Source organism: Ciona robusta, chromosome 1 (genome assembly GCF_009617815.1).
Source record: "Ciona robusta chromosome 1, ASM961781v2".
In the NCBI taxonomy this organism is placed as follows: Eukaryota; Metazoa; Chordata; class Ascidiacea; order Phlebobranchia; family Cionidae; genus Ciona; species Ciona robusta.
This window is the reverse complement of record NC_143235.1, coordinates 4,548,253-4,574,466: the sequence shown is the minus strand read 5'-3', so window position 1 is coordinate 4,574,466 and position 26,214 is coordinate 4,548,253. Positions and strand designations below refer to the sequence as shown.

At 34.9% G+C, this 26,214-nt stretch overlaps 3 protein-coding genes across 4 annotated transcripts; all 3 read right to left on the bottom strand.

Annotated features, from left to right (window-relative positions):
* Positions 1-2,956: 2,956 nt before the first annotated feature.
* Positions 2,957-4,608, bottom strand: LOC149741665 (solute carrier family 35 member G1-like). The gene is made up of 2 exons (XM_089893980.1): positions 4,119-4,608; positions 2,957-3,690 (listed from the first exon to the last, which is right to left on the bottom strand). The coding sequence occupies exons 1-2, from the start codon at positions 4,486-4,488 to the stop codon at positions 3,083-3,085; spliced, it is 978 nt and encodes a 325-aa protein (XP_089750106.1). The 5' UTR covers positions 4,489-4,608; the 3' UTR covers positions 2,957-3,082.
* Positions 4,609-4,967: 359 nt separating this feature from the next.
* On the bottom strand, positions 4,968-22,522 carry LOC149741664 (anaphase-promoting complex subunit 4-like). Of its 2 annotated transcripts, XM_089893978.1 has the most exons (18): positions 22,457-22,522; positions 20,691-20,779; positions 19,900-20,052; positions 19,183-19,303; positions 18,537-18,636; positions 16,188-16,304; positions 15,676-15,813; positions 14,866-14,963; positions 14,195-14,354; positions 13,699-13,811; positions 13,021-13,120; positions 12,258-12,372; positions 10,680-10,870; positions 9,962-10,055; positions 9,353-9,437; positions 8,412-8,565; positions 6,071-6,247; positions 4,968-5,279 (listed from the first exon to the last, which is right to left on the bottom strand). In XM_089893978.1, the coding sequence occupies exons 3-18, from the start codon at positions 20,000-20,002 to the stop codon at positions 5,187-5,189; spliced, it is 1,959 nt and encodes a 652-aa protein (XP_089750104.1). In that variant the 5' UTR covers positions 20,003-20,052; positions 20,691-20,779; positions 22,457-22,522; the 3' UTR covers positions 4,968-5,186. The 2 variants fall into 2 exon arrangements, with proteins under 2 accessions (XP_089750104.1, XP_089750103.1); XM_089893977.1 differs by lacking the exon at positions 22,457-22,522 and having other exon boundaries at positions 20,691-21,031.
* A 558-nt stretch (positions 22,523-23,080) lies between these two features.
* LOC149741663 (uncharacterized) lies at positions 23,081-24,788 on the bottom strand. The gene is made up of 4 exons (XM_089893981.1): positions 24,599-24,788; positions 24,086-24,358; positions 23,783-24,018; positions 23,081-23,387 (listed from the first exon to the last, which is right to left on the bottom strand). Exons 1-4 carry the CDS (start codon positions 24,663-24,665, stop codon positions 23,175-23,177), a joined length of 789 nt encoding a protein of 262 aa, XP_089750107.1. The 5' UTR covers positions 24,666-24,788; the 3' UTR covers positions 23,081-23,174.
* Between the last annotated feature and the right edge of the window lie 1,426 nt (positions 24,789-26,214).

Here is a 26,214-nt window from a genome sequence, read left to right as displayed (position 1 = left end):
TTATTCACTTTTTTAACTGGGAAGCAGCCGTGTCTAAGTTGCAAATTAATTGTACCTTTAAAAATACGTGTGCACGTCAGTTAAAAAATGCATTTTAAAACACAACATTGGTGCTAATATACTAGAATGGGAAAAAATAAGACACCTTTCATCTTCTTTCTCGTCCCATTTGATAGTAAACAGAAGATATATAAATATAAAACCGTATTCTCACGATTCCCATATAGGCATAGATCGCTGGTAATTTTTTAAAAAACGTTCAGGATATCTGGATATTATGTGCTAAAGGTGTCCCACTTTCCCCCGCCCTACTATATAAAGATTAACTCATTAATATAACGCACCTTTAGAGCATGGCTTAATAAGTTTATAAAATTCAATGGCGCCACAGTATTCGTTTATTTCGGCCCCACATTCCTTTGTTGGGCAATTATTCCATGTAACATGAACAGGCTTCGGTTCAAAAGATTTTACACAGAAACAAAAATTTGTTGTGAGTCCCACAATTTTGCTTCGTCTGTAAAATTAATGGAGTTAAATTTACATTTGTTTTCAAATCGCTACGCACCCACAGTCAAGCATTAAAAAAAATCCTAAAAAAATCACCCACAAAGTAACGTACTTGGTAACTAGTAAGCTGGCGAGGTGTATGAAATAGAACACCTGTGATTAACGACTGACGTTTTCCGACCAAGTACAAAATAAATTACGTTCATACATTTTTCAGTTTAATATAAAACGTACGGTCTACTTTTGTAGATAGATAATGTTTTTCCACCTGTTGTAGCATTGCACAAAGCAATCCGATTTTGATAAGTTTGCAATTGCCGTAAAGTTGCGTAGAATAGATGTTGTATTTGCTGATTTTTCCAATATTTTGACGCAACCAATAAATTGAACTGAAAAATATTTTTTTAAAACCAATTGTCTACCATCGAAAAAAATAAGGAAATAAAAAGTAAACTTTGACGGAACCATTGGAATAAACTAAAAAATGTTGTTTTTTTTAAAAAGAACTTACCGTTTACCATCGAAAAAAAGTAAAAGTTTTCTCGAGGGGTTATTTTTATACGGGCAAATATTATCAAGAATATAAACCGTTGCATCGCATTGGGTCGTCTAAGGAAATTCCGGGATCAAGTAATGGAGGAATAGTGCTTTGACTTCTTTGGTAAAGACTTATAGATTTTTCAGCAATTGGATTCAGTTCGGAGAATGTCCTGAGCTGGGTTCTTCCTATTTTTCTAAAATATTGAATTATAGTAGAGTGGAGGAAGGAGGAGCACTTTTTCATTCTATTTTCTTGTCTCATTTGGTAGTAAACAAAGAACATTTAAAGAATTATAAAAGCAAATTTTCACGACCCCTATAAGACCGTTGTTAATTGTTTTAAACACGATCAGGATATTTGAATACTAAGTGCTATAAGTGTACCATCTTACCCCAAAGTAGAATAAGCACACGCGCGAACGGGATGTGTAGACTTAGTTCGTATTACGTCAAAAAGAGACTGTAAATATATAGAGTGGGGATAGATGGGACACCTTGAGCACATTTTATTTAAATACCCTGACCTTGTTTTAAACCATTAACAACATTCAACGGGAGTCATGAGGATACGGTTTTATAATTCTTTGAATGTTTGTTTACTACCAAATGGGACGGGAAAATTGAATGAAGGGTGTCCCATATTCCCCACACAATAAAAACCACAACCTATAACATACAAGCACTACAATACATTATTTAAAATGTCTGCTCAAAACAACTTACAATTCCTTGGCGTTTTCAGAGAATAATGGCGATTGATGTACCGACCAAAAAATCCATGAACTACTTAAAATAAAAGTAAACAAAATTATCCAAATTATTGGAAAGCGTTTTAAGATCTTGGCGAAGACTCTCCAACTTCGTATTGGCATAACTTTAATTCTTCCGACTCTTCTTTGCAATAAATAATCTCAACATACTGGTTTTCATGTCTCACTGTTATCCGACAATTTACAGCATTTTTTGTATCTAAGGGTTTTGTTATCTTCTAAAACAATTTCTTTAATGCAATAACTAAATAAATATTAAAAAAATGCAAAAAAATGATTGAATCTTAAAAAGTACAGTCCGGAGCGTTTTAACTGATGATAAAATGTGAATGAATGAAGGAATGTAACTTACTTTATCCTCGCAAAATGACAGTCGTTATAACACGGGTGTTCTGTTTCATACACCTCGTGCCAGCTTACGATTTATTATGTATGTTACTTGTGGTACAGTTAAATTCTTCTATTTAAACCTGAATCATTTTTCGTTTAAGAATTCTTCTACACAGTAAATATTCCTTATAATTATATGAATAGAATTTATATTCCACAGTTTACACAAATTCCTGCATGAAACTTATAAAATAAAACTATCTGACGCGGGTCATAAACAGTTGTGATTATATAATGTGAACAACAACTATGTTAAAAATGTTTAATAAAAACATGGTTTCCGTTATTTTTAGGTCACACAAGGTGTTGTCTTTATACGAGAACAATATATTAATGCGACTTCCGCATTATTTTATCGGTTTTCAGCACTGCATACAATTTTTTAGTTACAACAAATAAGCGATTGCAATATTAAGTGTCAAATAAGTTAAGCTTGCTCTTTTATTGAAAGAGTGTTGACTTATGTTCAATAGAATTTCTTCTCAGTAGTAAAATGCGTATAAAAAAAAAACTCTCCTAGGTTAATGATTATTGTACAACGATATGATACGACTAATGGATTAATTATATAGTATAGTGGGGGAAGATGGGACACTTTGTCATTATATTTTCATGTCCCATTTGGTAGTAAACAAAAAAACATTCAAAAATTGTAAAAAAAACGGTACCCTACGATTTCCATATACCGTTGTTAATTGTTTAAAACGCGATCAGGACATTTGGATATTAAGTTCTGAAGTTGCCCAGTCTTCTCCCATCCTACTATATCAAAAATATAAAACTACAATAAGTTTTAAATTACAAATAAAATTTAAAACATTGAACTTTAAATCTGAACTCGGTGAGGACTAGCACGTCAAAAAAAATTTTTTTTATTCGGTGGACCTATTCATGATGGTCTCTTCGTTCGTCAAGCCAGGTCGAATCATTTTTACGACCATCGAGCCGCATACTCCAGCCATAATACACCCGGCACCGGAAACGTCTATTATAGAAATATCCTCGCCCACGACCAGTGCGTCCAAAATAAAGGCGAAGACAATTTGTGAAGTGTAAGCCAAGCTCACTGGTCCGGAGCGTTCAAACTGGCAAGCGACCAAAACAATTGTGTTCGATAAAAAGCCAAAAAAGGCGCTTAGTAGTAAAAAAATCAGGTCAGCGAAGCACGGAATGTAGAGATCTCCCATTTGAATAGCAGTATATATTGGATATACCACAAAAGCAGCTATAGATGTCGCTATGTTTATTTGCGACACGTTTATCTTATTAGCGCGCAGAAACTCTCCTACAATTATTCGGACTCCAGTAAATACCGAACACGTGATGGAAAACGCAAATCCTATCCAGCGCTGCCCGGCTGCTTGTTCGTGCGCGGTTTCCTCCGCAGCTACCTGCCCAAACAGAAAACTTGGTCGAGCGAGCACGAACAACCCAGCAAGCACAAGAAACAAGAGTCCATACTGCATCGGGTGATGTCTTTCTAAAAATGTGTCCGAAAAAAATGGTTGTTTGAAAAATTCTTTCTATAGGGCCTATAGCCTACATCCCTCCCGGGGATATAAAAAAATGCCATGATGGATAGAACTGCTTGTTCGCATCCTTACCAGAGTTGAGTAGCTAAAAAATTCCTAAACCATATATACAGCGTCTTCGTACTGGGTATTTGTTTCTAAACGTCGTAATATAGTAGGGTGGAGGAAGACGGAACAACTTTAGCACATTCTTTGAATGTTCTTTGTTTACTACCAAATGGGACGAGAAAATAGAATTGAAGGTGTCCCATCTCCCCCCACTCTATTATATTAAATTTAAATTAAAAAACGTTTATTGCTTCGCAGGCACAGACAATGTTATGTATACCCGCAATACGTACTGCTTATGATGATGGTTATAATATCAAACAGTTACCTCGCATGAACAAGCAGGAGAAAAGAAACGTTGGGAGAGCGTAGCTGTTGCTCAAAGCAATCGATTCACTCACTGTCAAATAATCCAGCGAAATGTAGAAAGTTACACTGGCCACCATCGCAACGGCACCGAACAAAATCAACCACATCATAAACTTCAAAGTAAGTCGACGGTTCACATTCCTGTGGCTTTGGTATGACAAAAGTGGAAGGCAGAAAACGTACATTAAAACAAAACGGAGAAACCACGCTTGAGTGCTTCTTGAGTTAGTCGTCAAACGGTATAAAGTTGCAGAAAAGGCGACGCAAAAACCAGCGAATAAACTAAGCAGTAAGCCTGTCACTGAACGACCCAACTTACGACAATTCATTTTATATACTGTAAAGCATATTATGCAACAACCTACAACTGCATACGATACAGTATATTTACACGAGCGGCATAATGCTACTATAGCGGTTTAACGTCAGCTTCCTTTTACCTAACATAAACAATCTCAACTAGATTCTTCAGCCCAGTATGAATGCAGCTTCTGTTTTAAAATGAATGAAGCTTACTTTATCCTCGCGTGTTCTTATTAAAGAAATGTCAAGCTACAAATTTATAGTCTCCTAATGTTATTTCCGTTCTCTTGATTGCCTCAATGTTATGATAATTATTAAATTATTGATTATAATGCTACCGCTTTAAAAAAATTCGACATTGAAAATTAAATATTTTACACTTTAACTTGGGTTTGGAAAACTGGTAATAAAAACTATTGTTAAAAACTGCTCACAGGTAGATTTCTCAGTGGATGTTCAAACACGAGTTGTCTTTGTTTTAGTAAAATATATATATCCATACAACTATATTGCTGATAACTTTAATGCTCAAAAGGTGCCACAGTACTGTCATACAAGTTTTTCACTACTTTATATGTTTATTATATTTTCATAAACGTTTTTAACCCTCCAACTTTTACAATACCATTCAACAGACATTTTTTCCTTTTTTATCAAGGTTCTGTCTATTCCTGCCACACTGGAGTTCTCATGTAAAGTTATAACACAATATTTTCCAGGAAAATCAGCCTGTGTTCATTGACACATCAGTGTCGGGATAATCCTCGTTTGAAGGCTCCATCTCATAAGTTCGAATCACCCGCAAGTCTGACCCAAGCTTAAAATAAAAAGGTTTAGGAAAAAAAAAGTTTTCTAACTTTTTTTATTAAAAAAGGTGAAAATATTTCATATTATTTTATACAATCAACTTGATCGAGGTATTTTTGTCTATTGTCATGATAAAGCTAAATTACCCAACAAATCCTTGATATATAACAATTTTAACATTTTGTTTAGACATATAAAGGGTAGGGGAAGACGGGACACCTTTAGCACAGACGGGACACCTTTAGCACAGACGGGACACCTTAGTATAAGTTTCCTGATCCTGTTTTAAACGTTAACAACAGTCTATTGGAGTTGTGAGGATTTGGTTTTATAATTTTGTTTACTACCAAATGGGAAGAGAAAATAGAATGAGAAAGTGTCCCATCTTCCCCCACAGTACTATATATTGAATAGTGCAGAAAACAACAATTTTTTTAATAACTATAAAGGTTATCAAATTAAGCACACTTCATGGCCATGTAATTTGACAACTTTCTAAATACTACATATAAACAAACTTTTTTTTTCAACTGTATGTTGCAAAAAGGATATCAGGTTGTTTGTTTCTATTAGAAGTTTAACTTGATAATAATTAAAAATAAATGGCTTGTTTGTCCGCTAGGTGTAGCGACCACACTTATTTTCTTTTAACTAAATGTAAATATGTTTTTAACTGTAAGCGTGTTTTAACAACTGTTGGTTTGTCGCTTCATCCTGTCTTTTCGTTTAAAATATTTCTAAATCTTCACTACCGTAATCGGAGAGACAAATAAAGTTATTATTATTCAGTTGTATATTTACCAAGCACGCTACTTTTCTTGTCCCTGATGAAGCAACTTTGATAGCATGCATTCCTTCAATGGTGGAATAATGTGCGACGTACTTTGAAACATCCACGTACTCCATGGATGCGGTTGATCCACCATTCGGATCACATCCTCTCTCATCTACCTCTGATATGAGGTCAAGAAAAGAAATCTAGATGGTGGTTGGGATTTTTGAAAAAAAATGCAAAAAATTAAACAGACTAGATTTGCATTTGAAGGAATTATTTTATTTAACTTCTAACCAAGAGGTAATGGGTTCAAGGCTCGCCACTGCTACCATTGTGGGTTTATATGTCATTGGACAAGCTCCTAAGGGCGATTGCTCCAACCCAATGGTCACTAATGGGTTGTCCAAATTATCAGCCATATATAAAAAAAATGAAAAAATCCCCCAAAAAAGTAACATACATCGTAACTTGTAAGCTGGCACGAAGTGGTAAACCTGTGTGATAACGACTGTCATTTTCCGTCCACGCGAGGATAAAGTAAGTTACATTGATTTTTTCATTCATTTTTATATGTTTCAGAAAAAAAGGGTTCGTACCGAAGAGACAAAATAAATTTCATTCATTGATTCATATTTAAAGAAATAAGTTATAAAAAGATGCTTGTAGCAATACTATCAGGGATTTGTTTAAAAAGATGCTTGTAGCAATACTATCAGGGATTTGTTTAAAAAGATGCTTGTAGCAATACTATCAGGGATTTGTTTAAAAAGATGCTTGTAGCAATACTATCAGGGATTTGTTTAAAAAGATGCTTGTAGCAATACTATCAGGGATTTGTTTAAAAACATGCTTGTAGCAATACTATCAGGGATTTGTTTAAAAAGATGCTTGTAGCAATACTATCAGGGATTTGTTTAAAAACATGCTTGTAGCAATACTATCAGGGATTTGTTTAAAAAGATGCTTGTAGCAATACTATCAGGGATTTGTTTAAAAAGATGCTTGTAGCAATACTATCAGGGATTTGTTTAAAAACATGCTTGTAGCAATACTATCAGGGATTTGTTTAAAAAGATGCTTGTAGCAATACTATCAGGGATTTGTTTAAAAAGATGCTTGTAGCAATACTATCAGGGATTTGTTTAAAAAGATGCTTGTAGCAATACTATCAGGGATTTGTTTAAAAAGATGCTTGTAGCAATACCATCAGGGATTTGTTTAAAAAGATGCTTGTAGCAATACTATCAGGGATTTGTTTAAAAAGATGCTTGTAGCAATACCATCAGGGATTTGTTTAAAAAGATGCTTGTAGCAATACTATCAGGGATTTGTTTAAAAAGATGCTTGTAGCAATACTATCAGGGATTTGTTTAAAAAGATGCTTGTAGCAATACTATCAGGGATTTGTTTAAAAAGATGCTTGTAGCAATACTATCAGGGATTTGTTTAAAAAGATGCTTGTAGCAATACTATCAGGGATTTGTTTAAAAACATGCTTGTAGCAATACTATCAGGGATTTGTTTAAAAAGATGCTTGTAGCAATACTATCAGGGATTTGTTTAAAAACATGCTTGTAGCAATACTATCAGGGATTTGTTTAAAAAGATGCTTGTAGCAATACTATCAGGGATTTGTTTAAAAAGATGCTTGTAGCAATACTATCAGGGATTTGTTTAAAAAGATGCTTGTAGCAATACTATCAGGGATTTGTTTAAAAAGATGCTTGTAGCAATACCATCAGGGATTTGTTTAAAAAGATGCTTGTAGCAATACTATCAGGGATTTGTTTAAAAAGATGCTTGTAGCAATACCATCAGGGATTTGTTTAAAAAGATGCTTGTAGCAATACTATCAGGGATTTGTTTAAAAAGATGCTTGTAGCAATACTATCAGGGATTTGTTTAAAAAGATGCTTGTAGCAATATTGTCAGGGATTTATTTAAAACATGTGTGTAGGGGGTAACTCATAGTTAACATAAAGATATCTTGTTGCAGTGTGTGATGGCTTGATACACCTTATGTCTGCTCTGGTTTATGTGTGGTACTTTGGGGTGAATGAATAAAACTTGTTTTCTTTTTTACTCCAGCAATTTTTTTTCATGCGACTTTCTCAAAAGCTGGATTTTTAAAACTTAGTGGTACCTTTAGATCACATTTGAGCATCTCTATTCATATACGAATTTTCATTTTTGGTCGGTATGGACCACGTGTATGAAAATGTGTTTTATCGTTACACAACTTTTGAAGTTGCCTAGTCAAGTGTGGATACAAAGGAATATTTACTTTTTTTTGAGTTTATATGCTTTTTTGTTTGTTTTATGTGCTTGTTTCAAACTCCATCTTGCAAAGTTTAATAATTACGATACCTGTGCTAGAATTGAGCAACGAGAATCGGTAGCAAGAAGAAATGTGACAAATTTGTCATCATAAAAAGCAAAATCTGATATCGTGTAGTGGCTGTCTGTTGTAGCAAGTTGCGGAAGTGATTCGGAAAACTGAAGATGGATTTGGCGACATCGACTGGAAAGATTAGTAAGATATTTTAGTTTGTTGACTTTGGAGAAATTGTTAGATTAAAAAATAACTATTGAATCCGAATTTTTATATATGAATTAATGAATGTACATTGCTGTATCCTCGCAAGGCCGGAAAACGACAGTCAGTATACCACTGGTGTTCTGTTTCATACACCTCGTGCCAGCTTACTTGTTACCATGTATGTTACTTTGTGAGTGACTTTTTTTATTTTTTTTTGCGTGGCTGATAATCTGGACAACCCAATAGTGACCACTGCGTTGAACCTGCTGTTAAGTGTCTTGCCCATGGACACATACGCCAGCAATCGTATCAGTATCAAGCACATTTTATTTTGATGCAAGTGCTTAACCAGTAAGCGACAGTGTTCGGGTTATTTTTATTTCCAAGGTGTTTTAACACCGATGCAGTGGCAGAGAGGTAATCCGTTCAAGGCTTGTCGCTGCTACTATTGTGGGCGTATGTGTCCTTAAGCAAGACATGTAACGGCAATTTCTGCAACCAAGTGGTCACTTATGGGTTGTTTAAAATATCACCATACGTAAGTGAATCTAAAAAAACACTCCCCAAAAAACAGCAATCACCCATAAAGTTACATTGGTGGTAACTTATAAGCAGGCACGAGGCGTATGTAACAGAACACCAATGTTATAACACTGTCGTTTTCTGCCATACGAGAATAAAGCAAGTTACATTCATTCATTCACCATCGCGGCAGTAATTAAAAACTAAAAAGATTAATAATAGACCAAACAACAATATGGCCACCTACCCAGGATTTATTTTCACAAAACTTATTTTCTGGTGTGGAGGTTTGCTTAACGTGGAGAGAATATAAGTTGAGACATCAGTTTTCGCTGTAAAGATAAGGTTTTGAAAAACATAAGTTACACTTTTTAAATTTAAGAAAAAACAATTACGTAGGTTAGCTTTCTAAAACACTAGTGGTATGTTACTACCAAAGGTGTAATTTTAAAAGTTATGATTTTTTATGTTTTTTTTATGTATTTATACAGTATAGTAGAGTGGGGGAAGATGGGACACCTATTTATTCTATATTTTTGTCCCATTCGGTACACAAAGAACATTGAAAGAATTTTAAAACCTTATCCCCACGACTCCTATAGGCCCTTGTTAGTTGTTAAAATACGATCAGAATATTGAAAACTCATGTGCTAAAGGTGTCCCATCCGACCCCACAGTATTATATTTATATATCCATTTAAACTGGGCTGGAAAATTGCCTTAGAATTCTAACTATGGCAGCAGAGGTAAGCCTCGAACCCGTATCCTCTGGGCTAATGACAAAGCTCTTACTTACCCTAGCTATTATACCATCGAACTGGACAAATATACACAGATAAAAATAAAATTGAAATACCTTGTTTATGCCATATGCATGATTGCTGTGGAAAAGGTTTTAAAGAGCTAGAAATTTCAACTTTTTGTTGGATGTTCTTTTCATTGAGAGTAAGCTGAAACAAATGAGGAAATATAATATAGTAAGGTGGGGCGCTTTTTCATTCTGTTTGCTCACCCTATTTGGTAGTAAACAGGAACATTTAAATAATTATAAATCAGATCCTTACAACTCTCGTAGACCGTTGTTAATTGTTTAAAACACAATCAGGATATTTATATATTATGTGCTAGTCTTCTCCCACCCTGCTATGCCATTGTTGTTTTTACCAAAACCATGTTCAATTTTTATACAAATGTAAAAAAAAATTCTTTATAATTTAAATTTTAGCAACGCATACCCAATACTGATTAAATCATATAGTGGGTTGGAAAGATGGGAAACCTTTAGCATATAATATCCAAACATCCTGATCATGTTTTAAACAATTAACAGCGGTCTATGGAAGTCGTGTGGATATTGTTTATAATTCTTTAAATGTTCTTTCTTTACTATGAAATGGAAAGAGAAAGTAAAAAAGTGTCCAAACTTCCCCCACCCTACTATAATAAAAAAACGATGGAACATTATAGTTTTTAAATTGTAACTCTATTTTTAACAGAAAAAAAACAGAAAAACATCAACCAATTACAGGATCTTTAAATATAAATTAACATTAAATAATCAACCTTGTACTCACACTTGGAAAATTTAACAATGTTTGTAATTTTTTTCTTAATTCAAGGAAAAGTTGACGAAACGAAGCGTTTGGTCGTTGTTTAATAATGAGTGGGTTGTCTGATAAAGTGCTGGTTGATTCAACCAAGTGATGCCAGCTGTTTTTCTCAGTTTCAAGACATGAAGTGAGTGGAGCATCTTGAAAATATTGATCTGGAAACATTAAAGTTAAAAATATTTGAAATTTTGCAGAAACTGTGATGGGACTGTAAATGTAACTTGCTTTACCCTCGAATAGCTGGAAAAGGTTAGTTATTAATCATTAGTGTTCTGTTTCATACACCTTATGCCAGATTACAAGTTACTTTGTGGTAGATTTTTGGGGGAACTTTTTCATTTATTTTAATGTGTGGCTGATAATTTAGACAACCCATTAGTGACCACTGGAAGCTATTGTCATTAAGTATTTTGGCCAAGGTCACATACACACACAATGGTAGAAGGAGCAAGCCTTAAACCCATAACCTCTGTGTTAGAGGCAGGCGTGCTAACCATTTTTCTAGAGCACTGTGATATCTAAATGCGACAGAAAGTTGTAAGTCTATGACAGCTGTCGATTAAGTGTTTACTTAAGTTATAGTAGTGAACTTGATATGTAACTTTTTTGGGAGATTTTTTATGTTTGGCTGATAATTTGAACAACAAATCAGTGACCACTGGGTTGGAGCAATTGATGTTAAGTGTCTTGCCCAAGGACACATACACCAACAATGATAGCAGTGACGAGCCTTGAACCCAGCCCTTTTCTCATACCAGATGAACCATTAAAAGATTATTTACATTATGCCTGGTAATTAGGGCTGTGGATTTTCCCTATTTTTGTTTAATCGTTAACCGTTCAGTTTTAACCGGTTAACCGGTTAACCGATACAAGTGTAATCCTAATAAAAGCGTCTTGTTTATCGCTTTTCTTTCGCGAATTTAAAGGCAACTTTACGACGAACGTATGGACTATGCTTGCAATACACGGGCAAACGTTCTTAACGTTAAAGTAATGCTTACTTATTCATATTCAAACCTGTTTTAAAACACCTGCTATCTAAATAATCAACGTGTGAATTGCAATTATGACGCAGTTATTAACGTGTGAATTGCTATTATGTCGTAATCAATTGCCAGGTCAAACAATCGCTATTATGATGCAATGAATCTACGTGTGAATGCCTGCTTTTTCGTAATAAACATGCTGCTTGGCTGAGGAAAACATTTAAGTTGTGTATTACACCAATATAATGTTGCAAAACTAGTTAGCCTGCGGTATTAACAATCAAGATTGATGGCGTAATCGCCGTTGTAGGGCACGATCAAAGCAACAGCGTCCCTGCGCACTCTGTCTTATTGCAAAACAACAATCAACGAACACGTGCCTTTCGTGTAAATAAGACAGATATTGATATACGTTTATGCCCTATGACGTCATAGTTCGGTTAACGACTTGAACTTTTCGTTAGCGGTTAACCGAATAGGTTCGGTTAACCGTTACTTTTTCCACAGCCCTACTGGTAATAGATGCGAAGATATTGAAGCACTATAAACTTACAAACTTTATCAAAGTTGAAATGTTTTTCCTTCCCTGATGCTTTTAATTGTTCATGTTCATGGATGAGCGAATCTGTGATAAAATCTGCAACGAACTCAAGTTCTTGTGAAGACATCTAAGGTTTAAATTAAAGTTTTTAAAAAACAGCAACATTTAAAAAAAAAAATAGAAAAAAAAATAAAAATAAAACTTTAAAAAGATAACAAAATTTTTCATGAAATTTTTTTAAAATATTAGATTATTTGAAATTAATGGGAAATAAGGAATGAGTTCGCACCCCATAAACTCGCAATCACGGCCAAATCTTAATTAGGGAGAAATCAACTTTACTTAGGAACAAATCTTAATATTCTTTCTACACCTAAGCACCATTAGCCATAACATACTTTTAAAACTTAAAAAAAACCTGAACAAAAAAATCTAGACATATCCCAAATATAATGTATATTTCTAATTTTAATATAGTAGGGTGGGGGAAGATAGGACACCTTTTCATTTAGTTTTCTCTTTCCATTTGGTTGTAAACAAAGAACATTCAATGAATTATAAAACCGTATCCTCACGAAAAATAATAGTTTTAAACACGATTAGGCTATTTGGATATTATGTATTAAAGGTGTCCCATCTTCCCCCACCATACTATATTATCTTTTTAAATTTTTTAAATAAATAATAATTTAATGTAATTTTAATATTATCTCGGGACACCAAAAAAAAGTTTATAATCAGAAAACCTTGACCAGACGAACAAACAGTGATGTACCTGACTACTTTCATCAACTGGTTCATCTTGAACTTTCAGCCACGAATAATGAAGGAAACGAAAAAATGCCAAGAAATTTTTCTGACTGCGTTCCACAACACTGAGGGTGGAAATAGTTATTGTGTTAATAAAAAAAAGATTGAATGAATGAAGTTTAAACAAAACAAGCTTAAAATATGGTTGCTGAAAAAAGGTTAAGAAGTGCTGGTTTGAATGTTTTATGTGCTTTTAAAACAGCCAGAACCAGTTTATCTGTTGAAATTGCTCCAACCCAGTGGCCACTAATGGGTTGACCAAATTAAAAAAAAGAAAGAAAATTAAATGAATGAAATTTAAATATAACAAGCTTAATAATTGGTTAAATGGTTAAGAATTTTTGGTTTAAAAGTTTTATATGCATTTAAAACAGTTAGAATAAGCTTATCTATTAAAAAATTTATATAGTAGGGTGGGGGCAGGACGGGACACCTTTAGCTTAGCACATAATATCCAAATGTCCTGATCATGTTTCAAACAACTAACAAAGGTATATAGGAGTTGTGAGGACACGATTTTATATTTCTTTGAAAGTTCTTTGTTTACTACCAAATGGGACGAGAAAATTAAACAAAAGGTGTCCCATCTTCCCACACCCTACTATAAAGTAACAAGTAACTTATTGTCAGTGTTTGTACTTACTGTTGTAACTCTCTCGCTTTTAAAATAAATGAACCCGCAGACTCTAATGCTTCTTGAACCAAGTTAAAGTCAAACAAATTTATTCCTCCAACAACAGCAGGCTTCTCCATACCCTATGATAAAAAAAAGCACAACATTTATTTGACAGTTAAAAGCCTTAAATAACACTTTTGATTTTAACTGAAACTTTTTTTGATTTACCTTTATTTTAAAAATGATGAAATATGCTGTACAACAAAAATAGCCAAAGTATATAATAGGGGTAGGGGAAGATGGGACACCTGTAGCGCAAAATATCTAAATATCCTGAAAGTGTTTTAAACAATTAACAACGATCTATGAGAGTTATAAGAATATGGTTTTATCCTTTTTTGAATTTTTTTGTTTACTAATAAATAGGACGAGAAAATAGAATGAAAATGTGTCCCATCTTTCCCCACCCTACTAAATGCATATTATATAAATTTAAATTTGGTAGGTAAACAAAACATATTACTTTTATTTCAACAACATGATAGTAAATTGCATCTGCTGCCATCTGAAAATTGATGAGTAATAATTGGAGCATGTAGGTGTATGATGACTCAACAAACTTCTTCAGTTTCACGACTCCTTTTTCCGTGATACATTTCATGAGAAAGTCACGTATCACATCACTTGGGTAAAAGAGAAAATATTAATAACAAAAAATCTAAACCTAAACTAATAAAATTATAGTGTTACTGACTGTATCCACATCAAACAAAATTAAGTACAGCTAATAATAATTCCAAAGAGATAAACATTTTTACCAAAAACAGAAACGACTTTATATTGCAATATTTTGTTTTTTTCTTTTACATAAACTCATAATGCTAGTTTTAAGGTAAAATATGTGATATTAAAACAATCATAAATTGGATTGATTTTTGTTTGTTTCTGCACTTAAAGTTAGTGTGCAAATTATTCAGTAGGGTGAGGAAGATGGAACACCTTTTTATTCTATTTTCTCATCTCACTTTAAAGCAAATAAAGAACATTCTAACAATTATAAAGCTGTATCCTCACAACTCCCATGAACTGTTGTTAATTGTTTAAAACTTATCAGGGTTTTTTAATATTATGTGCTAAAGGTGTCTAGTCTCCCCCACCCAACTATAAATTATTACATACTGTTATCTGACTCACCTTGATTTTCCCCAAAGTAAAAAATGAAGAAGTTCGTCACCAATTGTACCAGATATAGGTTTGTTTATAAGATAACATGTTAGTTTTGTTTCCATTTCCTATGAAAAACAAATAAATAAAGTATTTATTAACCTAAGCCAGTGGTCCCCAAAGTGGGGGTCATCTAGGGGCATTTGCGACCATGAAGGGGGCGTTGGCTATAAACTGGGCAGTTTGGGAGCGTTAAGTATAAATTAAGGCAGTTGTAACAAGAAATGGCAATCAAGGTAAAAATCGGGGTGTTTTCGGTGAAAAGTAGTAATATGAATATCCAACTAATTTTTTTGTGCCCTGCGGGGTTAGTAATATATTTGTTTCGATTGATATATTTGAACCGGTGCTATTGCGCGTGCGCCGAGACGGTGCTGCGGATGCGGCGCATATATGCCCTATTTAAGACTATCAAACAGGGGAAATGCATTAGACCCATATTAAAATCACGTTTGTCAACCACTGCAAGAAGCTGATAACAATATACCAATCTCATCCATCTTATTAAAGTAGGATTACAGATAGTAACATAAATCAAATCACAAAACCGAAGATTTGTAACGATAAATATAAATATTCTGTTACTTCTGCTACCAGGCATAGTATAAATAATATATTGGTGCCCTATCTGGTATGTATATAAAAAATCCCTGATAATATTTCGCCGTATGGCAGACAAAGCGTTGGAAATACACTACGTTTTTATACCCACCAATATATTATTGATAAATATAAAATTAACTTTAGCATATCTTTAAATAGGATGAAGTTGTTATCTACCTGGATAACGGTATCACATGATTCGTTCATGCATTCCAACACATTGCTCATATATGATAATGTTGTCGTGAGATGACAAGCTGTTTGTGCTGCGTGATCCCACATTGTGATGTCATGATACTTGGATGGGATTTTAACCTGAACGAACAGCATTAAGATTTATTAAGAATGGATTTGAATGTAACTTACTGTATTCTCACACAGCCCCAAAACAACAGTTATAACACAGGTGTTTTATTTCATACACCTTATGGCAGCTTACCAGTGACCAAGTATGTTACTTTGAAAGTAAATAGCTTTTCGCTGCTACCATTGTGGGTGCATGTGTTCTTGGACAAGACACTTATGCCAGTTGCAGTTGCCCATAAAAGAATTGCCCACAAAGTAACATACTTGTTAACTTGTAATCTGGGACAAGGTGTATGGAACAGAACACAACCGTGACACAATGACTGTTGTTTCTCGACCATGTGAGGATAAATTAAGTTACATTCCTTCATTTATTTACTCACCACTTGAGCAATGCAAGAGGCTGATGTTGGTTTGTTTTCAAGTGAAATAGTGAAAATAACCTCTTTGAAATTAGGAGTTAAACACAAGTCTGTTATTTTGACAGGTAGAGATTTTTCCTGTAAATTTAGAAAAATAAAACATCAAGAAAGAAGTGTTAGGCACATGAGAATGTGCTGGAAATAATAAAAAAAACAATAGGAAAATACGAAAACAATACAAACTCAAAATTAAAGCGAAAAATGCACTAAAAAACAAATCTAAAGTGGGCATACCTACAATTGTATAAAATTTAAAATATTAACTGATACATTTCTCTTAAGTAAGTTTTTAACCTTTGCAGACACCTGAATGAGCGTTCAGCTTCACATGTAGTGCAGGGAAGGGTAAGATACAGGCGAAGAAACGCGTTCAAGGATAGCAGCAAACCCGTTAAAGTTGAATTGTTTCTAAAGCGGCAGCCATATCATCAATGTTATCGATATAAAGACGTTTGGCATGCCGATATTATAGCCAATGACGTACTTCGAACGTCAGTTCTTTATTGGTAAGTTTTTCGGCGGGGTACAGGGTATATAGCTTTTCTGCAGCTGTTATAAAACGACCATGTACGATTTATGCAAAAAAAATTTGCTCAATGCTTGCAACACCTTTCAGATCTTTAACCAGATACCTTTTAAGCAAAGATGACTGAGTGTCTGTCAGAAGCTGCGTGAACAAGCTTTGATAATACATTTGAACGCTTTCTTCCGTATTACCTACCCTAGTTATCCTTAAACTCCATACCCCACGAGGCACAGAGGAAAGGTTGATACCAATTGCCGAAGAATAGGACGTGCATTCTAAAAAGAATTGTTGGCAAACTTCTGATCTGCTTTTTTTTTCCGAGAATATAATTAAATAGCCTGCAGAGGTTTTCGGTAGCGCCCAACAGTGAACTCTCTTGTCTGTACTGCAGTGTTCGCAGTATGCAAATGTTGCAGTAAAAAATGTAAGCATCAAAGCATGAAGTAGGTGGAAAATTTTTCCATTGAATTAAGGTATGACTGTGCGTAACTGCGTCTCGATCTGTCTTCATCATTGATACAAAAAGCAGCTAAACAGTTTAAAATATTTTCATACTGATTAAGGAATGCATCAATAGCTGGAAATCTTAGAACCAATCTTGTTTGACAAAGTGGACGAATTGATTTAGTGGGGGCAGATTGGAACCTTTTTGTAGACAAGCGAATAAAAATGATGACGGACGAGAGAACATTCATGGCCTACATTCAAGTTGTAGCATCTGGTTTCTCCGTCTTTGCAAAACCAAGAAACTTGCCACAAATTGATCATCCACATACCGAACACAAATACTGACTTGTTCGTTCCAGGCAACATCAGTTGTTTCATCAGCAATTAAACTTAAAAACTGGTGCTTTTTTATGTTGGAGATTATGTCACGGAGCATGCATTATACTGCATTATCAATGCATTTCATTTTAAATATCATGGCTAATCCACTTTAATTTCGATGGTGGGTTTAAACCAATAGCACACGTCCAAAGTTGTATTTTTGATAAACATTCGAACTGTTATCTGTGTGGCCACTTAGAGCCAGACCTTGTCTCCCTAGCAACATGATGGAACTGAATTCATGCTTTCTTTTGTTAAAGCACCTACGACGACGTGGGCTCTTCTTGTGTTGGCCGACAAAGCTTTTACTGCAAAACATTCGGAGTGGTGTGCGCTGTTGTCATGTTTATGTACCGGCGTTGGGCCTTTGTTCCAATTGTTAAAACCGGAGATCCATGATTCCTGAATGGTTGCAGGTGTTCCTCTATTATGTTCCACTGCCCACCTACACAGAGAACAGTTCGCCAAATCGGATTCATTGTTGTATTCTAACCAAGTGAACTGTTTTCGCAATCACGATTGAAATGTCCGGCCTCGTTTACCTTCACTTTAACTTATGAACTGGCGGCTTGAAGATGGTGTTTCACATATACCAGTTGTTGGTGGGGAAGGTTTTCCTAGTGAGCGAGTTTTTTCAGTGGTTGCTGTTTGCACTGAGCTAAATTATGCTTTAATGCCAGCCTGGAATGGTCGATGTCCATTGGTCATGATTTCTTTCTCTCTGATTTTTCTTTAAAACGTTATATTATTACTGTACAGATAAATAATTAATGTAATACATGTGATATGTTCCGTGAAACTGGCTTTGATACACATGTTTAAACTGTTCTTTGCAAAAAAGGCAATAGAATATTATTTTTTTGTCAAGATTTTCGTTAGGAAAACCATTAGTTGTGCAGGATATGGATCTAATACTTTTAGCATTATTAGTTAATTTTTGTATAAAAACAGCATACCAAAGAAAATGTTGAGGCAGAAATGGTTAGAATTGGAAATACTCCATATGCCAACAAGGTAACGTTGTTGTGAACATCACACAATATTAAAATATGAAATCTGAAATAAATAACATATTGTTAAAAATATTATAAAGATCATAACTTTATATTAAATAAAACTTGCTATAAATCGTGCAATGGATTATTGTACAATGTGTTTCTAACGCCACATTGTCAATGTTTGCACCACCGGAGATAACATATTGATTGATACTTGAATAAATTAATGTAACTTGCTTTATTCTCGAGTTAGAAAAATGACAGTCGTTATAACACTGGTGTTCATACACCTCGTGCCAGCTTACGTGTTGCCATGTATGGAACTTTATGAGTGATTATTTCATTTTTTATGCATGCTTGATAATTTGGACAATCAATTAGTGACTACTGGGTTGGGGCAATTGCCGTTGGGTGTCTTGCTTAAGGACACATACATCCACAATGGTAGCAGCAACAAGCCTTGAACCCATTACCCCTGAGTTAAAGGCAGGCTTGCTAACCACTTTGCCACAGGGCCTGGCTATTTCCAGATGCTAACATTCATAATTGTTTTCCAATGCATGTATAGACAAGTATAGCAAAACGTTGCAACATAGTATGTTACCTTGAAGCACCAACAATGCTTTGAACATTGACGGTTTGTAATTCTTTGGAAGGCAATTTAGGCAGTTCTGGTATGTAGTCTTTTGCAGAAAGTGATGAAATATTTTCAGAAACTGGTGATTCTATAAATACATTTCATTGAAAAAATAAATACTCTGTCTAATTAATTAAATGTGGTTGTGGAATAATTAGCGTAACTATATAAGCCTAAGCAAGTTTTCATAATAAAAAAGCTTTTTTTTATTCAATTGTAAAGTGGACTCTTTTTAACAAAATAAATGAATTAAATTAATTTCTTTATCCACCTGTCAGTCCAGTGGCAAAGTCCTTATAACATAGATTTTTTGTTTCATACACAACACCTCAAGTCTGCTACGAGTTACCAAATATGTAAATGTACAACAATTCTGCTACAATGAAAACAGTGTCATGCCCTAAATTTGCCCCCTAGATTTACCAACTAATTTACTCACATACCTGGGGCCATGGCAAGACACTTAACGGTAAATACTCCAACCCAGTGGTCATTGATGGGTTGTCCAAATTATCAGCCATGAGCCATACGTAATAAAAATAAAAAATAAACAAACAAATATTTAACCACAAAGTAGGTGGTGATTCATAAACTGTGACGAGGTGTATGAAACAGAACCTTGTTTATAACAACTGTCGTTTGCAACCACGTGAGGATAAAGTAAATTACATGCATTCACTTCACCTGTTACATATTCGGAATGTTCAAACCATTTAAGAATAGAAGCAGGTTGTTCAAGCAGTGACTTCTCATTATTCAGATGCCAAACTATTTCAGCTTTCTCCATGTAAACAAACCTCACACCAGCTTCTTTGGTGCTGTGGCCAACAGCAACAACTAAAAGTTTAAATATTACAATTAAAATCAAAGAGAGCATTTAGTGAAGTACAGTTTAGCAGATACCAAATATATTAGTGATATTTAGTTATTTAATATTTAGTCAAGATTTCACTGAACAAGCATTTAAGAGACAACTCTAAATACCACAATACAGCACATTTTGGTAATTATTGTTTGTATTTGCTCTTCCACATTATATATTTATATCTATGAATAAAATCACGGCACTAGTGGAGAATCCTCTGGTACATAGCAGAATAGGCTAGTGGAAAGCGTTGGAGGTTGTTGGTTAGGGGGTTAGTGGTTAAAGGGGGTTAATGGTTAGGGGGTTAGTGGTTATAGGGGTTAGGAGTTGGGGGTTAATAGTTGCGGGTTAATAGTTAGGAGTTGGTAGTTATAGGGGTTAGTAGTTAGGGGTAATAGTTAGGGGTTAATAGTTAGGGGTTGGTGGTTATAGGGGTTAGTAGTTAGGGGTTAATAGTTGGGGGTTAATAGTTAGGAGTTGGTGGTTATAGGGGTTAGTATTTGGGGTTAATAGTTAGGGGTTAGTGGTTATAGGGGTAAGTAGTTAGGGGTTAGCAAATAAGGTTGGAATTCTTCACCAAAAAATTACAATATCTTAAACCATAGCATACCATTTCCATCTGGTCTCCAGCAAATAGTGTTGATGAGTGTACCACTGCTATGTGGGGGTAGGACCCACGCTCGTTCAAGTGCAGAGAGTCTGTATAAAAGTAATTCACCAATATCTGTTGCCATGGCAATAAGATCTCTTTTTGGAGACCATGACATGAGGTGTATTTTTGACTTTAACTGCTTTTTATCGAACAACGAAAACGCGTTGCTTGTCATCGTTTTTTTGTACTTAATAGTTGAAGATTAGTGAAACCTTGGCCGTCGCCACAATATAAAAAAGTTCAGGAGATAAAAATTTACGCTGACATAACTTGTTAGATCAAAGTATAGTGGGTCCTACTAAAACACGCCCGGCGGGGCCCGGTGGGGCCCGGTGGAAAAAAATATACTAAAACACGCCCGGTGCGGGGCCCGGTGGGGCCCGGTGGGACCCGGTGAGGACCCGGTGTTACGAGTCATACTAAAACACGCCCGGTGGGGGGCCCGGTAGGTGTTTCTTGAAAGGGGAGCTTTCCCTATGCAAGAGCCACCAAAATGCGTGTGTGAAACAGAACTTGTGAAAAAATTGGAAGATATTGTCTGTCTTCAAGGCATAAAGATGGCAATTTTCGGTGATAGAAGTTACATTCTTGCTTCGCACGTCATCGCTGAAACAAAATGTGCATAGGAAATAAAACATGATGATGAAAATGGACACGTAATTCGCAAGTCTTTTAATTATCGCTCTGCTAAAACGGAAACAAACGTTGGATCGCGCTACTGAGGGCTTGTCCGAATACGTAAAAGCCTAACACGCTAACTAAAAGAATACATTAAAAGTTACATTGTTCGTACATTAAAAGTTCATGTCTAATATTTACAGAATACATTAAAAGTTCATGTCTAATATTTACAAAATACATCAAAAGTTCATGTCTAATATTTACATTTTTCGTTTTAAAAGTTACATTGTTCGTCTTTTCAAGTTTTTAATAATAAAACTTCGATCAAGTATAAGTGTATGTATAGTACTGTGGCCTAAGGTAGGACACTTATAGCACATATAGTAGGGTGGGGTAAGATGGGACACCTTTTCATTCTGTTTCTCGTCCCATTTGGTAGTAAGCAAAGAACATTCAAAGAATTATAAAAATATATTCTTACGACTCCCATAGAACGTTGTTAATTGTTTAAAACACGAACAGAAAATTTGGATCTTATGTGCTAAAGGTGTCCCGTCTCCCCCCGTCCTACTATAATATTTAAATATCCTGATCGTGTTTTAAACAATTAACAACAGTCTATGGGAGTCGTGAGGACATAGTTTTATAATTCTTTGAATGTTTTTTGCTTACTACCAAATGGGACGAGAAATAGAATAAAAAGGTCTCTCATCTTACCCTACCCCCCTATTAACCAAATTTAACGAATAAACTTTTGCTAAAAATACAGTTCATTATGTAAGTGTACAACGAAACAAACTTCGTACATCCATAATCAAAGTTAATTTTCAAAAAACTCAACTCGGGGGTCTCATTAGGCTAAAAATCTGAATACACGCATCACATTTTGGTGGATCTTGAATAGGGAAAGCTCCCTCTTTAAGAAATACTCACCGGGCCCCCCACCGGGCGTGTTTTAGTATGACTCGTAACACCGGGTCCTCACCGGGTCCCACCGGGCCCCACCGGGCCCCGCACCGGGCGTGTTTTAGTAAATTTTTTTCCACCGGGCCCCACCGGGCCCCGCCGGGCGTGTTTTAGTAGGACCGAGTATAGTTAATTACTTTTTCGTATTTCTTAAAACTTTGGTTAGCTTTAAATTCGGGGAATCCCACTAATCGAAAAGGCGCGAAACATAGACACTTTTGTTTTTCTCTTTTTTGAGCACGTAAGTGGTCATATAAATCCAAAGAGATTAAAACCAATCCAAAGAGATTGGTTTTAATCTCTTTGTATAAATCAATAAAATTTATTTCATCTCTCCAATCACAATATCGATAACTGATGAGTTTCTAAAAGAGAAAAGACAGATAGCCACGCTAAAAAATAGATGTTAAAACACGCGTATTAATAACAAAGAAAGAAATAATGTTTTTGAATATAAAAGGCGTGACCGTTACACCTTACGGACAATACATGTACATGCTAAAGTTCTAATTGAAAAAAAGTGTGTGTAAGGACACAACCCGTACAATGGAGGGAGTCGACTTTAAAGAAGATTGTTTCAAAGATTGGAGCACGATGAAAAAACAAAAGCCCAAAAAAAGAAATTCTTTCAAACTTTACAATGAACAGTTTTGAGGGCACGTTTATGTCAAACCGACAAGTGCATTAATACACAGATCCTTTTTTGTCAAAATGTATATTCTTTACCAATCACTCAATATTCTTCACCAATCACTCAATCCTTACGGTTGGGTATTGTTTATTCTTTTTCATTATTGTAAAGACATATAGCACAAATATGACTGTATGGCCCGCTGGGATAGAATATGACACAACTCATGGATTGGGAAAAAGCTTCATGGAGCAAACCACGGTACAAGCTCCAAGTTTTCGCGGTGATGGATAATTGAGTAACCCACTGTCCATTCCAACGTAATCACGAACTCGAATCACCAGCTCAGTGCTAGTGCTATGAGAGTTAGGAAAGTCAGGCTTCCTCCATCCTCCATTAAAACCTGGTTCGCCATTGCTTTGTGTCACGTTTCCTGTCTGGTAGGTATTTCATGTAATATTGTTGGAATAGTAGCCTATATTGTTTATTAAAATAGATATATGGCCCCAATTAATGATATTAACAACTCTATTATTTCTTTTTGTACAATAACTAAAGTCGGAGTGATGTACAAAATCAAAAAGAAAATGGCGGGGACGTAGGTACACATTTTCATTTAATTTTCTTGTTTCATTTGGTAGAAAACAAAGAACATTCAAAGAATTTATAAAACCGTATCTTCACAACTTCCATATACCGTTGCTAATTGTTTAAAATACGATCAAGATATTTGGATATTATTATAACCAAAAGGTGCCCCGTCTTTCACACACGACTATATTATAAATTTTTTATTTGTGTGTATATATTTAAAATATCACATGCAGCATACCTTCGGACTGTATTTCGATGCTAACCATACATGCACGAAGGTATATGGTTGGCTGTAAAACGAATGATATGTCTCAACGTGATTATAAATTAGTTGGTACGTTTGTTGGTCCGGAATATCAGCTAATTTAGCGCTACGATTAGTGCAGTAAGTCGCTGATTCCGCTTGATTCATAGCCTTTATTCCATAGCGTTCTGGAATCCAGAAAACTCGTTTTTGGTGAACCAAGGCAATACCTGTTTAAAATATATCTTATGAAAAGTTCGGCCGTCTCTAAGCAAAATGAAGAAAACATATTCTCACCCGTATATAAAAACCAGTTCACAGTTATCATCGTATCCCAACCTGTAGCTTGATCAACTCGCTTCAATTCAACCAGGAAACTCTGCGCTTCAATTTTAAGAATGGTCAGGTTGAATTTGTAAGGCAACGATTGGTTGCTTGGTCTTGCTTCAGCATATACGAAATCAGGAGCTTCCGGCAAGCATAGCATGTAAACTATCTGCGCTTTTGTTTTCGATTCCCGCGAATACGAAGATAGTTGAAAACTTCCTCTCTTTGTCGTCAGTTGATCTGCTGTGATGAGTTAACGAATTTAATATGAACTATTTATCCTCATGTGGCGGAGCAACTACACTTGTTATATAACACTGGTGTTCCATTTAATTCACCTTGTGTCTGCTTACGAGTTACAAAGTTTCTAACTGTAAGTTGTTGTTATAGTACCAGCGTCTGGCCTTGAGTTCGCTAACCACTATATTAAGACGCCCGCACTGTATAGCACTATAACACGCGTTATAAACATAATGCACTTACTTGATGCAGCAACGAACACGACTTGAGCAAGTAAAAGCAAAACATTGTTGACATTTCCCATTATCATGGTAATAACTTTAAGGCTCGACTACAATTATAAATGTACTTTGCGTTTTACAAGATCTGGCAAAAGAAGGTTCGACTTATTTTTTTATTACATGCTTGCTCAAATATAATATGTGATAAATTTTATCTAAATGGTAACAAACCGTACATACGAGCCAACAAACAAATAGGCGACAGCAGAGATGCATATATATATATATATCGGTATATACACTTTCTTTACTAACATTTTATATACTATTATCATACAAATATATTTTGCCAAGCTGCCGCTGCGTTAAAGGTAACTTTTTACATGACAGAGTCATATGAAGCATATACGTGTACCTTTGTTTAACGGAAATTTGTTGACGTCTCTTCACCTGACCTGACTATCAATAAAATTCATTAGAAATGCTGTGCGACTTAGATGGAATAAAGATAAACACAACGTGATCGGCAGTTCAGTCAAACAACTATAAACATTGTTTTGTCCTTGTCTTTTCTTCAATCATACACAGCGTGCCCGCTAATAGGTTACCACATATTTAACTTTATTGTAGGCGTTTGCTTTTTTTGCATTTTTTTATGACTGACGATTTCTCATATATGGCTGACTACAACTCACAAGATCTACTTGATTGATGCGATTACTGTTTTAGTGCCTTTCCGAAAGAAACATACGCTAACAACAGTGACAGCACCGAGCCTCACGGGCTCCGATACAACAGTAAAATATCGCCTGTTTTGTTGTGACTAAACATGTTTAATTTTACTATTACTAACCCCGCTCTTCCAAACTAACCAAACTAAATCATACAAAAGTTGTGTTTAAATTCACAAATAATTCTAATGAAGTTTGCTTACTATTAAGGTTCAGGCCAGTATAGTGGCGACACATTTTTAATTATAAATGTATATATTACACGTATATGTCATAGAGTTGTACTAGAGTAAACTGTAACGCAGCAGCTAAACTAAGTTTTATGTTTACGTCAAAACGACATAGTATATAGTAGGATGGGGCAAGATAGAACAAAGTACATAATATCCAAGTATCCTTTGTGTTTTAAACAGTTAACAACGGTCTATGGGAGTCGTTAGGATAAGGTTTTATAACTCTTTAAATGTTTTTTGTTTACTATCAAATGAGTCGAAAAATAGGATAAAAACGTGTCTCATTTTTCTCCACCCTACAATATATAGTTTATATAGTAAAAAGAGGGGGATGGGACACCTATATGCACTCTATTTAATCGTAAAACAGTGGCCTATTACTGTATGGATCAAAATTATCAGTATGATATATTACTGTGGGGTAAGACGGATACCGCTGACATATAATTTCTTATATTTCCTTATCGTCTTTTTAACAATTAACATATGCAAAGTTACGGTTATGTTATAAAGTTCTGTGGGGTAAGGTTGGACACCTTGAGCACATAATATCCTAATAATCTAATCTTCTTTTAAACAATTACCAAAGGTCTATAGAAGTCGTGAGAATACGGTTTTATAACTTTTTAAATGTTTTTTCTTGTTTATTACCAAATTGGAAGAAAAAATAGAAT